The 14,862-nt window shown below is 49.0% G+C and overlaps 1 protein-coding gene across 4 annotated transcripts in view; it reads left to right on the forward strand.

Annotated features, from left to right (window-relative positions):
• Nucleotides 1-14,862, forward strand: part of Ift122 (intraflagellar transport 122) — a 73,059-nt gene that overhangs the window by 7,855 nt on the left and 50,342 nt on the right. For all 4 annotated transcript variants that reach the window (XM_042273881.2, XM_042273882.2, XM_042273884.2 and 1 more), the window contains exons 2-5: nucleotides 1,600-1,666; nucleotides 3,261-3,345; nucleotides 9,556-9,634; nucleotides 11,576-11,652. In XM_042273881.2, the coding sequence (XP_042129815.2) occupies nucleotides 1,600-1,666; nucleotides 3,261-3,345; nucleotides 9,556-9,634; nucleotides 11,576-11,652 (308 nt within the window). The remainder of the gene's footprint in view (nucleotides 1-1,599; nucleotides 1,667-3,260; nucleotides 3,346-9,555; nucleotides 9,635-11,575; nucleotides 11,653-14,862) is intronic.

Here is a 14,862-nt window from a genome sequence, read left to right on the forward strand (position 1 = left end):
GTGGGACACACCACACGGTGGGACACACCACACGGTGGGGCACACCACATGGTAATTGAGCATTTAAACTGTATCCTCCATACAGTAACTCTGTGCTCAATGACTGTCAGCCACTGGAAAAACATTCAGGGAAACATTTGATGTACTTGGCAGCAATCGAGGAGAGTAGAGGCAGTGCAGTATGGTGGTTAGGGGCCCAGGCTTCAGAGGCCTTTTACTAATTGGTTGTACGAGGCTCCTGCCCAGCCTGAACCATGGTGTTGTCTGTAATAAGAGTCCAGTTTGTCCTTTCATGTCCATGGGAGAGTTGTTTCAGGAACCCCAAAGGTACCAAACCGACAGCTACTCAAGGTTCTCTCTTTTAGACAGCATAATGTCTGCATGGGAACGTGACCCACCACTGTGCTGTGAATCACCTCTAAATGACATGGGAATGCTGTGGAAATCACTGTTATTCTCTGCTGTCAGGGAATACTGATAAGGGAAAAAGTTCGTGTGTTCACTACAGAGGTGGTTTCCCCCCAAGCATGCGTGCGTGTGCGTGTGCGTGTGCGTGTGCGTATGCATGTGTGTGTGTGTGTGTATGTGTGTGTGTTTCTTTCTTTAAAAAAAAATTTATTATAGTGTTCTGCCTGCATGTACACCTGCAGGCCAGAAGAGGGCACCAGATCTCATTGCCGATGATTGTGAGCCACTATGTGGTTGCTGGAAATTAAACTCAGGATCTCTGGAAGAGTAGCCAGTGCTCTTAACCTCTCCAGCCCTGTTTTTTTTTTTTTTTTCTTTTTTCTTTTCTTTCTTTCTTTTTTTTTTTTTTTTTTTTTGAGACAGGGTTTTTCTCTGTGTAGCCCTGGCTGTCCTGGACCTCGCTCTGTAGACCAGGCTGGCCTCGAACTCATAGATATCTGTCTGCCCCTGCCTCCCAAATGCTGGGATCAAAGGCGTGCGCCACCACCGCCTGCTGCAATGCAGTTTCTGTGCGGCTCCTTCACCAGTCTCCTAGTATTCCTCATTATTTCATCCACTATAAGAGGGCCTGGTTATAAAATACCGTTACATGCATATAGTATGAGAGCAAAAAGATGCCATACTTCACTGACATGTCATCACTTAGAGAAGTCTATTCTTTGAAGTTGGTGCCACAGGAGTCATTGGCCAGTGTGTCTGCTTTATACGTTCCCATTCAAGTGGACAATTCTGGAGGGTAGAGAGTGACCCTGCCAAGCTCCCATGTCTGTTGGTGCCCTGTACCTAACAGGTACTTGGTAAATGTCTGGGTAGCTGTCCCGCCTTTGCGTGGCATGGTTGGCAGTCTGTGCTCTCAGCTGTTGACCCTTTGAATCATTTCTGGCTTCTGGACGAGAGAAAACCATCACAGAGCTGACTGCCGAGCAGATCATGATTGAATGGGCTGCCAAGGTGTGGTTGTTGAGTGGAATTTGCAACCAGATGCAACTGTTAGCTATTATTACCCCACTCCCACCCCCGCCCCGCACACACACACAGTGTTTCATAATGGAAATAAAGTTTGCTTTCCTGGCCATTAGCAGACCTCATCATTTCGGTTCCTAATTGTCTTTTTGCCTTGTCTCCTGTTAGTATCTACGACCTCGCATTTAAGCCTGATGGAACACAACTGATTCTGGCTGCAGGAAACAGATTGCTGGTAGGATTTTGTCTGAGTTTCCATTCTGAGTGCTTTTTTTTCTCCCTCCCTCTTGTAAGTACTCTGAAATGTGACCCTCTTTTTTGAGATAAAAAAGGCAAGGGCGGAAAAACCAGCCATTCCTTTTTAATAAGGAAGGAAATGGTGTATTTAAAACAGGTAGGTAAACTGTCTATCAGATAGGAACTCGTGAACAATGCCTCCTTTGGAGTCATTTGTCTTTCCTCTTTGAGACACCCATGAAATGGTCACAGACAATTAATCAAAATGCCGTCAGTTCATATTTTGTTGGACCAAAGTGAAATAACAAGGCTAAAGGCTGTCCTTCCCTGAGAAGCCAGAGAGTTGACCTTGACTTCTGGACTTGGGTGCCCCTAAATAATTCCATATGAGCGCTGTCCTATTGTTCATAGTTTCAAAGGACACAGGCTCCCTCTGGAACCTATCCTAGTACTTAAGACTGATGTTGAGAGACGCCATTGTTTGACCCAGAACCTCTGTAATAGACCTGCTTCCGCAAGCCGCCAGCCTTGTCTAGATACACAGACCGACGACGACGACGATGACGACGACGACGACGACGACGACGGTGACGAAGACGGTGTCCTAGTTCTGTGTGCGAACTCATGGTCTCACAGCTGTGCTTGAGGTGTTCTGCAGGCTCCTTTCCAGGGCATGGGTCCTTTTCACTTCCCTTCACGGACTTCCTCCTCCAGTGTTCTGCCTGTGTGGGAGAGCTCTGGCCTCATTTCTCAGATGCTCTGTTTTTTACATCTCCACATATTTAGCCATGTTGCACAACTATGAAGTACCCTAAATGCACATTGCAGCTGCGTTTTATAACACTCCCTCCCACTTGCAAACCCCACGTTTGTTAGATCTGTGACTTTCAGACGTGGGAGCAAGTATGATGCATCTGTGTGTGCTGACATTCGTGGCAGTGTTGGCCCTGACAGTTAACCATGTTGCCCACCAGCTCTTTGCGTGTGCTGGCTTTGTTAATGAGGGCCTGCCTTGATGGCTCGTTCATCCAAGTCCATGTGAAATGAGTGAAATTTGCCTAGACCTGGTTGCGCAGGCTTATAATCTCAGCTCCTTGAGAGGAGGAGGCGGGAGGGTTGAAGGTTCAAGGCCAGCCTGTGCTGCAGAGGAAGTTCAGAGCCAGCCTGAGCAACTTAGTAAACACTGTTTCAAAATAAAAACTAGCCGAGGAGGCTGTGCATGTAGCTCAGAGGCAGAGGGCTTGTCTGGCGTTGTCCAGTGCCCCAGGTTCAGGCCCCAGGACTGGGTGGGGAGGTGGGGAGAATGGGTGAAGTCTGCAGAGCTTTCCCTCGAGTGAAAAGCAGTGTGGTTGCTGTTTCTCCACCATTGGCGGTGTGTGCCTAGCCACACAGCATCGAGCTGGCCCTCCACTCCCTGCTGGGCCTGCAATAAGACATATTCATTCTTGTTATGTAGTGCTGTCTTTACTTGATACTAATTTAGGAAATCAACAACTGTTGTGTTATAAAAACAAAAATAGCAGTAGCACCCTGCAGGAATTTTGAATAATGGATGTCACACAGATAATCGATATTTTTACCCCTTTTGACAGGTTTATGACACCTCCGATGGCACCTTACTTCAGCCCCTCAAGGGACACAAGGACACTGTGTACTGCGTGGCCTATGCAAAGGATGGTAAGAGGCCTCTCTGGTTTCTGGTCTCGGTCATGGCCTTTAGCTGCTCATCTTTCTCCTTAGGAATTCTGTAATTATCTTTAAAATACAACCTGCATGCTCAGAGGGTAGGAAATGGCTTAGACTTTAGCAGGCCATGGAAGCAGGGTTTTGGCTGGCCTTTTGTGCTGTGGGGACTAAGTCCAGGGCCTGACGCACACCAGGTAAGTGCTCTGCCACTGAGTTAGGACTCTGGCTAGCCACATGGCAGGCACCGTCTCAAGTGCTTGCCTTATTTCAGAGAACAAAAGAGAAGAAGGGCTTGTTGGGAGCCAGGGAGGAAGGAGGGACCAGGGAACACAGCATGAGCATAGTCAATAGGAACTAAGTACAGGCTGGCAGGTGGACAGGAGATGAGGGTTGGGAGTGCTGGGTGGAGCAGAGGTCTGGTGCATTATCCAGTATGACTGTGAATGGCCCGTTCAGAGAGGGCAGCTGAGCAAAGACTTGCAGACCTGAGATGGAGAGATTCGGCATCGGGCATTTGGGAAAAGAGCTTCTTGAAGATGGAAGAGCCACCGCAGAAGCCCTTGGGTGGGGGCTAGGGCAGAAAGAATGGGAGAGAACTGGGAGAGGGGATAGAGGAGAACAGGTGTCGGGTGGCCAGACGGTGTCAGCGTCATGAGAGCCCTCAGTGAAGAAGCAGTCAGCACTGTTGTCGGGGTCTGCGTGGAGCAGGGGTCTGATCTGACTTCCATTTTATATTCACCTTGGAAACAGCTTACCAGCATCTTCCAGGACAAGGGTGACAGTGGCAGACTTCTGTGGGGGCCAAAGAAGTGGTGAGAAGTGATCAGGTTCTAGACAGCTTTGAGGACAGAGCCGACGGGATTTCCTGGCAGGCTGGTGTGAGTGTGAACATTGCAGGCAGCGCCACAGCCCTTGACCGAATGACTGAATGGTGGAGTTACCCTCCACCAATGTGGGTGGTGCTACCATGGGGCAGGCAGTTGCGATGGAAGATCCAGAGTTCAGGTGTGCACATGGGCACTGTGGAAACTTGATGGGAGAAAGGGGAGAAAATTGCTGGAATGCAAGCATCCAGTGGTGAGGCTATGGGACCTCGGAGACAGGGAGGGCTTCGATTCAGAAAAGGGGCGTGGTGGGCGGGCGGGCGGGGCCTGTGGTAGTAGGGATGGATCCGAAGGACATTCTCTTTGGTTCCTCCATGGTTTTAGAGTTGAAGAGAAACAAAAAAGTCAAATTGCAGCTTTGGAGAGTGGGAGAATGAATGGACTAAGGAGGTGCAGTGAGACCTCCAGAGGTCGGAAGGATGTACTTGAGGCTGGTGGTCATGAATTGCAGGTGACATCACTTTGTGTGGTTTGTCTTCTCTCGTCACTCTGAGCTGCATGGTAGCAGGAGGAGAAGGCATGCGTTTAGTCTGAGTGCAGTTCACAGGCAAGGGGAAGTGAGAGCAGAGAGGATGAATGATCTTATGCCATGACCTTGAAAGGAGTGGAGATGGACTGTAAGGGAAGAAGGGCAGTGGTGGGGGGGCTGGGCTTGAGGGGATATTATACTGCAGCACCTGGAAGGTTGGGACAGAGAGGAGGTGCCTGGAGAATTGGTGTGTGAGATTGAGATTGTGAGTTAAAAGTCAGTTCACGTGGGCTGGCGACAGCTGAGTGGTGGAACACTTGCCTAGTGTTCTCTTGCCCACGGCCCTGAGTTCCTTCCACAGCACTGCAGAAATCACAGTAGAATGAAGAGAAATAGATGGTAGATAAGTAGGCAGGTAGGTAGAGTGCTATGCCATGGACGTTCCAACCTTAGCCCAACCCAAAAGCCGTGGGACTGTTGTTAATTTATTGGAATGGGCAGACGGCCCAGCAGGTTAAGTAAGGCGTTTGCACCAAGCCTGATTAGAGTTGTTCCCTGGTACTCACTTGGTGGAAGGAGAGAGCCTACTCCTGCAAGTTATCCTCCGACCTCCACATGTGTGCTGTGGCGTGCATAAGCCCCACACAGACACACTCATACAGAAAATAAACCAGTAGATCTAAATTCAAGTTTTATGTCTTATTATTGTGTGCGTGCACATGTGGGCATGTTTTGCATGGGACACATTTGGACATCAGAAGATAATTTTAGAGAGATTGTTCTCTCCATCCACCTTTACTTGGGTTCTGGGGACTGAGCTCATGTTGCCAAACTTGTGTGGCAAGTGCTTTTACCTGCTGAGCCAACTTCTGGCCCAAGCCCTGACTTTGAGCTGGTTATTGTCTCTGTTACTTCCTGGGTCACATGTAGGGCTGGAGATGATGCTCTGACCACAGTTGGAGTCCCCACATCAAAGGCTACAGAGCTTAGATGAGACTAAGACCCAGGTATGTAGTTCTTTGGATGGTGGACTTCTTTGAGAATTAGATGAAAGATGTAGGGCCGCTCTGTAGGTTAATGCACGTATATACAGTGTATTCAGCTCCAGCCTGACTTAGCCTAGTCGCTTCACTTTGGGAGAACTTTGACTTGCTAGGTCCTGGGACAGGTTAGGGAGAGATAGCACACATTTCTTGCTTTGTGGTCACGTGTCTGCTGTAGCAGTTTGGATTCAAGTTGATGCTCCAAGGAGACCAGTGGCAGGCAGCCTGGGTAACTGAATGATTTATGCACAGCGCAGAGGCTGCTGGGTGTCCTGAGTGTGTGAGAGAAGACCTATGGCCTCTAGCCTTGTGAGCAATGGCACTAGTCAGCGCTCTGCAGAACTCTGTCACACATTGTCCCATGTGACCCTTCTTTTAGCCCTCTGAAGCATGCAGCAAAGGCACTTTTACTTCCTCTGACAGAGGGACAACAGAGCTGGAGCAATTATAGAGCCTGACTGATGTCCTCTGCCTGTGGCACCTGGGTTTTCCCGGTGTATCATGCTTTTTGTGACAAATAATATTAGGAAGTCTTAGTTCCTCCAAACTTGTCTACACCCTTATTTCTGAAAATAGAGACACACAAATTATGGTTTACTCTTTAAGTCTGCTTGTTTCTGACTTCTGAAAGTTTCCTAATTAATGAGCCACCATGATTAAAGGTGTGTAAGACAGAGTTCCTTTTTCAAGAACAATAAACCAGTGTGAAGAAAGAGTAACACTAGTAATGTGTTTAGCACAGTCCTGACTTTTTTTGAGACAGGGTTTCTCTGTGTACCTCTGGCTGTCCTGGAACTCACTCTGTAGACCAGGCTGGCCTCAAACTCAGAGATCTTCCTGCCTCTGCCTCCCAAGTACTGGGATTAAAGGTGTGTGCCATCACTGCCCAGCTGTTTTGAACATTTTCTATGTGTTGTTCTGAACATTTTCTGTGTGTGTGTGTGTGTGTGTGTGTGTGTGTGTGTGTGTGTGTATGTGTGCATGTGTGCACATGCATGTCCTTTTTTCTCATCAACTGTGAGGTAAATTCTATTACTGTCCATTTTTACACGAGGAATTGAAAGCCTGGAGGTAGCCTGTAGCTAGTTCCAGTCACCCAGCTGCCCGGTGACATCACTAGGGATTCTGACGCAGGATTCTGGGCCTGGAGCCCATACTTGTCATCCCCTGCTGCTCAGCAGGTCAGGAGGTGGAGGGAGGGACACCTGACAGCAGAGTGTATCTCTGATCAGCGTTTGCTCCAGTGCCTGACCTGCAGTCTCCCGCTTGAGCTGACTGCAGAGGATCCGACTCACACAGAGCCTCTGAGGGAGGACTTCTGCTCCCTCTCTGTTTCACACGGGGACACTGAGGCTCTGGGAGCAGTGGCTCCCGAAGGTCACCTTCCACTTGCCCTAAGAATAAAGTCTGAAAATCTGCAACAGGTTGGACAGTCGAGGTGGCTCAGCAGGTAAAGGTGTTTGCCTTTGCCGCCGCCTGAAAACCTGAAAACTGCACATGGTGGGAGGAGAGAACTCCCAAAGTTGTCCCAGTGTGCGCCATGGTGTCGTTTGTGCCTCCCTCATACACACAAATAAGTCGTCAAACTGTAACAACAATCCGCAGTTGGGTGTGCAAACCCTGGCCCGTCTTCCTTGAAGTCCTCCTCTCGCAGAGCAAATGAAGGCTGCGGGGTTGCTGCAGGCGCCCGCTCTCCCGCGTGCCAGTAGGTTGGTACCCACGGAGTAAGTGAGGGGTCACTTGGCATTTGTGCTTCCTTCTAGCCTGTTCTCACTTAAAGCCCAAGCAGTGTGGAAATGCAGGTCTCATCTGTCACTCTTGTATTCCTGCCTTCCCCTGGCTTCTCACTGCTTGGGGGATAAAAGCAAGATCTCTGCTATGGCCCTGAAGGCCCTGGAGGTCCCTCAGTCACCGGCTTCATCCCTTGCCCCCTGCTCTAAGCTGGATACCTCTTGGCCTTGTAACCATGCCACTTTTTGCTGCCTCAAGGCCTTTGTGAATGTTTCATCCATGTGCACAACTTGCTCTTTGTCCTGGGGTCAGCTCTGCTTATCCTTTAGATCTGCACTGAAGGATCCCATCTCTTTGGTCCTCCAGGTTAGTGGTTCTCAGCCTTCCTAATGCTGCGACCCTTTAATACAGCTCCTCATGTTGTGGTGACCCCTGCAACCATAAAGCTATTTTTGTTGCTACTTCCTAACTGGGTTTTCCTCTGTTATGAATTACAATGTAAATATCTGATATACAGGATATCTGATATATGGCCCTTGTAAACTCATTCGACCCTGGAGGGGTTGTGACCCACAGGTTGAGAATGGCTGCTCTAGGAACTGCTGACCCAAGAGCACAGTTTCAGTCAGGCAGGATGGCTAGGTTTTTGAGATCTGTTGAACGGTGTGGTAAGCATAATTAACAATAATATATATTTTAAAGCTGCTAAGAGAACAGATTTTGATGTTCTCATCGTTACAAATATAAGTATCTAAGGTGATAAATATGTTAATTTGCTTGATATACTTATTTGACTAAATATATCAAAACACTGTACTGTACTCCATAAATACATACAACTCTGGGGGCTGAGGGGATGTCTCGGTTGGTTATGTGCCTGCTGCAAAAGCATGAAGACCTGAGTTTGCATCTCCAGCACCCCCAGAAACACTTGGGCACAGTGCTGTGTGCCCGCCCTCCCTCCCAGCCCTGTACGGACAGCTAGCCGGGCTAGGTCTGTGAGCTGCAGCGTTAGTGAGAGAATCGGACGTAAGGTGGAGAGCAGTAGAGGAGGCTAGCCCGGCCTCATGTGAACACATGCACACCCACATACGCCACACAAACACACGGATAAACATGGACAGCTGTAAAATTAAAAAAGAAAAAATTGGGGAGATGCTGGAGAGGTGCTGCAGCAGTCAAGAGCACTGGCTGTTCTTCCCGAGGATCCAGGTTCACTTCCCAGCACCCCCAGGGTGGCTCACAACCACCCGTAACTCTAGTTTCAGGGAATCTGGTACCATCTTGTGGCCTATGCAGCACCAGACATGTACATGGTGCACAGACATACATGTAGGCAAATACCCATACACATAAAAAAAATAAGTAAAATCTTAAAAAAAAAAAAAGTTTAACGTTAGTTTTCCCAGTTACTCTCTTTCTGTATAGGACGCACCCCCTTCCAGACTGTATTTGTGTTGGATAAACTTAATGTCTGCTTCTTGGACTAGACACCACACAAATGAAGCTTAGATGTTTCAGTCACTGCTCAGCCCTTCTCTAGAACATGGCACACAGATGCAGTTGAGCCTCAGTGAGTCTGGGTGTCCTCAGTGCAGGAAAGCCCCACCTGCGGATTCCTTGCTTCCATGGTTGATGAGAAGCAGAGAAGGGCAGGGGTTACAGCTTCTTTGTGGGCTGGGTGCTCAGTAGTGCAGGCCCTAGTGGACCTGTCCCCACACCACATCCAAGAACAGCGGTATAGAATAAGGGGGCACTTAATTCCCTTGAAAGATATTTTTAGACAGGTCTCTTGTAGCCCAGGCTGGCTTCAAACTCACTGTGTAGCCAAGGATGACTCTGAACCTCTGATCTTGCTACCTCAAGTGCTGGGTGATACACTAACGACTACTGTCAGCTTCTGCAGTGCTGGGATTTGAACCTGGGGCCGCACACATTCTAGACAGCTACTCTGCCAACTGAACTACAGTCCTAGCTAATTAGGTGCCTTGAAGAATTATTTGTCTTGGACACACTATCTGGAAAATGCCAGTTTAAAATACATGTGCTGATTTCCTTTTGAAAACCCTTTCAGGCAAGCGCTTTGCATCTGGATCTGCTGACAAGAGCATCATTATCTGGACCTCAAAACTGGAAGGCATTCTCAAGTACACGTAAGTCATTCCACGGGTGACAGTTTATAGTTGAACTCTTACTTTTGTATCTGCTTGAGACAGGGTCTCCCTCTGTGAGGGCAACCAAAGCTTATACCCTCCCTGCCTCAGGCTTGGGCAGCAGGGTTTACAGGTGTGCCCACCAACCACACCTGATTCTGCTCTGACTGCTGTTCAATGTGGTCACAGCCTTGTGGGAACAATGTACGGAAGAGCTTTCCTCCTCAAGATGAACTTGACTTCAGCATGAGGGTGGGTGGGTAGTGAATGACCACTGGCTAGCTTAGCTAGCACTGAGCTGTGGGTTGTGTAATGTATTTTACTAATCTGACACCACAGATCTCCATCACTTCCCTCTCACCCCCTCTGTCCTCCTCAGGGTCTCTGCCTCCAGGAATGGCTTTGCATCTGCCCGATGTCAAAAACTAGAAAAGCCAGTGTGCTCTAAGCTTCCCACTCCTTAGGGGCAGAGTTCAAATCTCTCCCTTTCCTAGCAAGCACTCCTGCCTCCGGGGGGGGGGGGGGCGCCCCCCCACATTCTACAGGCCTCAGGTGCAGCTGTCTCTGCTGCCAACTCCCCTTCCCCTCCAGACTCAGGAGGGCCTGGCCTGATCATCTCTTCCAGCTGTGGCCTTACATGTTCTGAGTATTGACTGACGCCACCCATTGGCCTGTGGGCTCTGGAAGGCAGACACTACCCCTGCTTTTGCATGCTTGTATTTCTGACACCTAGCCTGGTCTGCAGTAAGTGCTTGGCAGACAACTTTTGTTATTCTCAGTTGTAGAGAAATACCCCAAATACAAACTGTGCCATCTCCACCAGGTGTTGTGTGCATTAACGCTGTTGTTATGTTATGCCAACCAAACTTTGGCAAGTGAAGTCTTCAGAACCCTTCATCTCGCTGAACCTAAACTCAGTACTTAGCACCTTCCATTTTGCCCCATCGCAGCCCTGGCAACCGTCATTCTCCTTTCTGACTCTAGGAGTTTGGCTCCTCCAGGTGCCTCATAGAAGTGGGATCATATAGTATTTGGTGTTTTGTGATTGGCTCGTTTTATGTAATGTCTTCATGGCCCATGCCTTCCTCTTTAAGGCTGAAGTAAGACTCCATTGTGTGTCTGTATCCCATTTGGATTGCTGATGGACACTTAGGTTGCTCCCACCTGGTACCGACTGTGAATGATGCTGCTCTGAACGCATCAAGCAGTGTTTAGCTGAACAGTGAGTCAGGCCATGCGTACAGTGTCACCAGAAAGTGAAGGACTAGAGCTGGGTCCCAGATGCCATGGAGTGCACCTGGCCTGCACCCTCTCCCTCACACTTAACCTGCATTTCTGGGCCACCAGAAAGGCTCAGTGAGAGCCACAAGTAAAGCGTGCTGTCTGCACCTGGCACTAATCTGGTTCCCTCAGTCACCCACTGGAGGTGTCAGGAGGAGAGCCCTGGAGGAGGAGGAGCTTGAGTTGGGTGGGATGCAGGGTGGGTGGAAACTGGTGGTGAGGGCAGTCCTGTAAAGCAGTCCCTGAGCTGGCAGTTAGTCACTCAGGGAGGGGCTTGCAATGTGTCATTTGAGGCTTCAATACTGTTGTTTTTTAATTATTTTTGTCTCCCCCACCCCCCAGCTGAGAACTTGCACTTGCTAGGCAAGCCCTCTACCACTGAGCTAAATCCCCAACTCCTAAATTATTTATTTTATGTATATGGGTATTTTGCCTGCAGAGGCTAGAAGAGGGCATCATATTCTTTGGAACTGGAGTTACAGACAGGTGTGAGCTGCCATGTGGGTGCTGGGAACCAAATCCTGGTCCTCTGGAAGAGTATAAGAGCTCTTACCTGCTGAGCCGTCTCTCCGGCTCCTTCAAGCCTCCTTTGACTCTAGTTGGAGCCACTGAGACATTTGTGGTTTGCTGTGGAATAATCTTCAGTTCTTCACCTTCCAGGCACAATGACTCTATACAGTGTGTTGCCTACAACCCCATTACCCACCAGCTGGCATCCTGTTCCTCCAGTGACTTCGGTAAGTTTCGGTTCCCAGCACCTCTAGTGCAGAAGGCTGAGACTCACACAGAACCTGCTGGCCTGTCCTGAGAGAGAGAGATGCCTCTTCTCCACCTCCAGCAGCCGAGGGGAGGTTCATAGTTATCTTTTAAATTTGCAGAAAGAGACAATGAGAGAGGATGACCTCGAGGGTGGTGAGATGTCTGAGACAGATGAGCAGGAGGGTCCTAGGGAGGAAATGGTGTGATGGACGGGAGGGCACAGAAGACTCTGACTCACCTAGCAGGAACTGTGTCTCTGCCCACCTTGGTATTCACCCACATCCACATATTTGTGGAATTCACCGTTCAAATGTGCTGCTGACTCAGTGTGTCCTTATTCTTGTCTCTGGGCCAGTGGCTCTGCTTCCCGGGGACAGCAGACCCCCCCCCCCCCACACACACACACCATATAGGGCTGGCATGTACTGGGATGGGAGGTGACAGTGATGTGTCTATGAAGGGAGGAGGGAGGCTTCTGGAGCATGAAACATTGATGCTGACTTCCAGCTCCATGCCAAGGGACCCACAGGACAGCCACAGGTCTAGGAACCCAGAGACCTAAGCCTTCTCAGTACCTCAGTGTCCGTATCCAAAAGGAACGTGTTCCCTACCTTGTCTGTCCCACTCACATAGTTTTAGCTTCCAAAGAGAATGCAGAACAACCAGTTTATCAGCGGTGGGAGCATCACCGTTTGCTTACACAGTTTAGTGATCTTCTTGTGGGCTGCTGAGCTGTGCTTGTTGGGGAGTTAAAATAGCCCTGCTCTCAAACTTGTGGCACGAGGAAGGTAGGATTTGTAAAAATATCTTGAGTCAAAATAGTTGAGCTGGGGAGATGGTTCCGTGGGTAAAATGCTTGCAGCCTGAGGACCAGAGTTCAGAGCCCGGGTACCCAGGCACCCAGGTAGAAGCCAGGTGTGGTGGCTTCTGTCTGTGACCCCAGTGCTGAAGGCAAGACTGCCAGATCCCAGGGGCCAGAATGGAGAGTGCTAGTCCCTCACTGAATGAGGGACCCTGTCTAAAAAATAGAGTGATAGAGGAAGACATCTCAAGGTCAGCTTCTGCTTCCCAGACAAGCATCCCCGCACACAGACGTCACTGTACACACACATGCAACAGTATCTGTAGGATGTTTATAGTGTGTTATAGTGTGGGATGCACTGTGCTGATGGTTTAGGGTGAAGTTTTTAAAAAGAGAATTCTTTTTTTTTTTTTTTTGAGAGAGAGACTGGATCACCTGGGTGTCTTTATTGGTGTCTGGTCCCTTTTCTCTGAAAATACACAAACTTTTAAAGGTAGCATAAATATCTGCATTAGCATAATTATGAAATGTGTGGTATGCACAAGTCAGCTAAAGATGATTTTTTTGTTTTTATGTTTGGGTAGGTAAAAGGCATCTGTCAACTTTTTTTTTTTTTTTTGGTTTTTCGAGACAGGGTTTCTCTGTGTAGCTTTGCGCCTTTCCTGACACTCACTTGGTAGTCCAGGCTGGCCTCGAACTCACAGAGATCCACCTGGCTCTGCCTCCCGAGTGCTGGGATTAAAGGCGTGCGCCACCACCGCCCGGCGCATCTGTCAACTTTATAAGTCTGTTTGGACTGTGTATCCAAACTGTAATATAGTAAGTCATGAGGACTCTGTAACCAACAAGATTTATCATGTCTCATCCAGTCTCAGAGCTGTTCCCATGTGGAGGGGTCAACAGACAGGTCACCTGTCCTGTAGTCTTTTCTGGCTTTCTCCCTCATGTCTGCAGATCCTCAGGAGGTCTCTCCTGGTCCAGTCTGGTAAAAAGAGAATTCTTATGGTTTGAGAACCATTTAAAAAAAATCTGAGCTCTGAGTCCTGTGCCAACTCCTGAGGTCAAGTGTTTCGCTTGTTCCCACCCTCCTGGTGAAGGACAAAACACAGGCTCAGTGTAGTTCCAGGGTCACTGGCAGTCACTTAGCCAGCACTGGAGGAGTGGGGTTGAAGCCCAGGCTGGGCAACCATGTGCAGAGCTTGTGGGAGGCCAGGCAGAGGGGTGTAGCTTGAGTTTTCCTGCCTGGCCCAATGTCAAAAAATCTTTGTCACCCGCCAGTCCCACAGCCGCTCAGACCCAACCAAGTCAACACAGAGACTTATATTGCTTCAAACTGTATGGCCGTGGCAGGCTTCTTGCTAACTGTTCTTATAGCTTAAATTAATCCATTTCCATACATCTATACCTTGCCACGTGGCTGGTGGCTTACTGGCGTCTTCACATGCTGGTCATGGCGGCAGCTGGCGGTGTCTCTCCGCCTCAACCTTCCACTTCCCAGAATTCTCCTCTCTCCTTGTCCCACCTACTTCCTGCCTGGCCACTGGCCAATCAGTGTTTTATTTATTGACCAATCAGAGCAATTTGACATACAGACCATCCCACAGCAGAGGGGTTTCTGCAGCTGCAGGCCCTGTGCATTTCCACTGGAGCACAGATAACATACACAGGTCGGGTGGGAATATTTGAGAGCAGGGAGGGGAAGGTTCCGTCATTCGACATGCATTCCCAAAACCTTGCTCTGCTCCTGGGACTCCAGGGACTCTCATGACTGGGAATGAAGAAAAGCTAAGACACAGATGTAAAACTGGGATCAGGTGGACCACAGCATCCTAGAAGCCCATTCTGCTTATTATATGGAGTTGAACAGAGGCAGGGTGATCCTTTGCAGCTGAGTCAAGGAGGCAGGGTTATCACAGATAAATGCAGAGGCAGGGTTATATACAGCTGGATCAGGGAGGCAGGTTTAGCTAATCTCAGTCAGAGCAGTCTCTGTAGGGAGCAGTCTTCAGGCCATAAATATCTGGGGAGAAAGGTATGTTGAACATTTTCTGAATATATTGTCAACATCTACACATAGACCCGAAAGGGAGGGCTTTACCATTTCCCTCAGTTTCAGCCCCAGGGAGAAGGCTTTGCCGTTCCTCTGGGTGTGAGGCTATTGAGTCCTTGATATGACTGTGGTTGTATCAGTGGCACGCATTTGCTCAGGACTTGACTCACTTAGGGCTTCCTCTGCTCTCTACACATACACCTGGCTGTGAAAACGTATTTGTGCAGCGTATTTCACATGGCCGTACTTCACAGCTCAGGCAGAGCGCAGTTTGCTTTTGTCTGTTGTTTAGGGCCTTGTACTACCTCTGGGGACTGGAGGAGCAAGCCTAACCAG

Source organism: Peromyscus maniculatus, chromosome 3 (assembly GCF_049852395.1).
Source record: "Peromyscus maniculatus bairdii isolate BWxNUB_F1_BW_parent chromosome 3, HU_Pman_BW_mat_3.1, whole genome shotgun sequence".
Classification (NCBI taxonomy): Eukaryota; Metazoa; Chordata; class Mammalia; order Rodentia; family Cricetidae; genus Peromyscus; species Peromyscus maniculatus.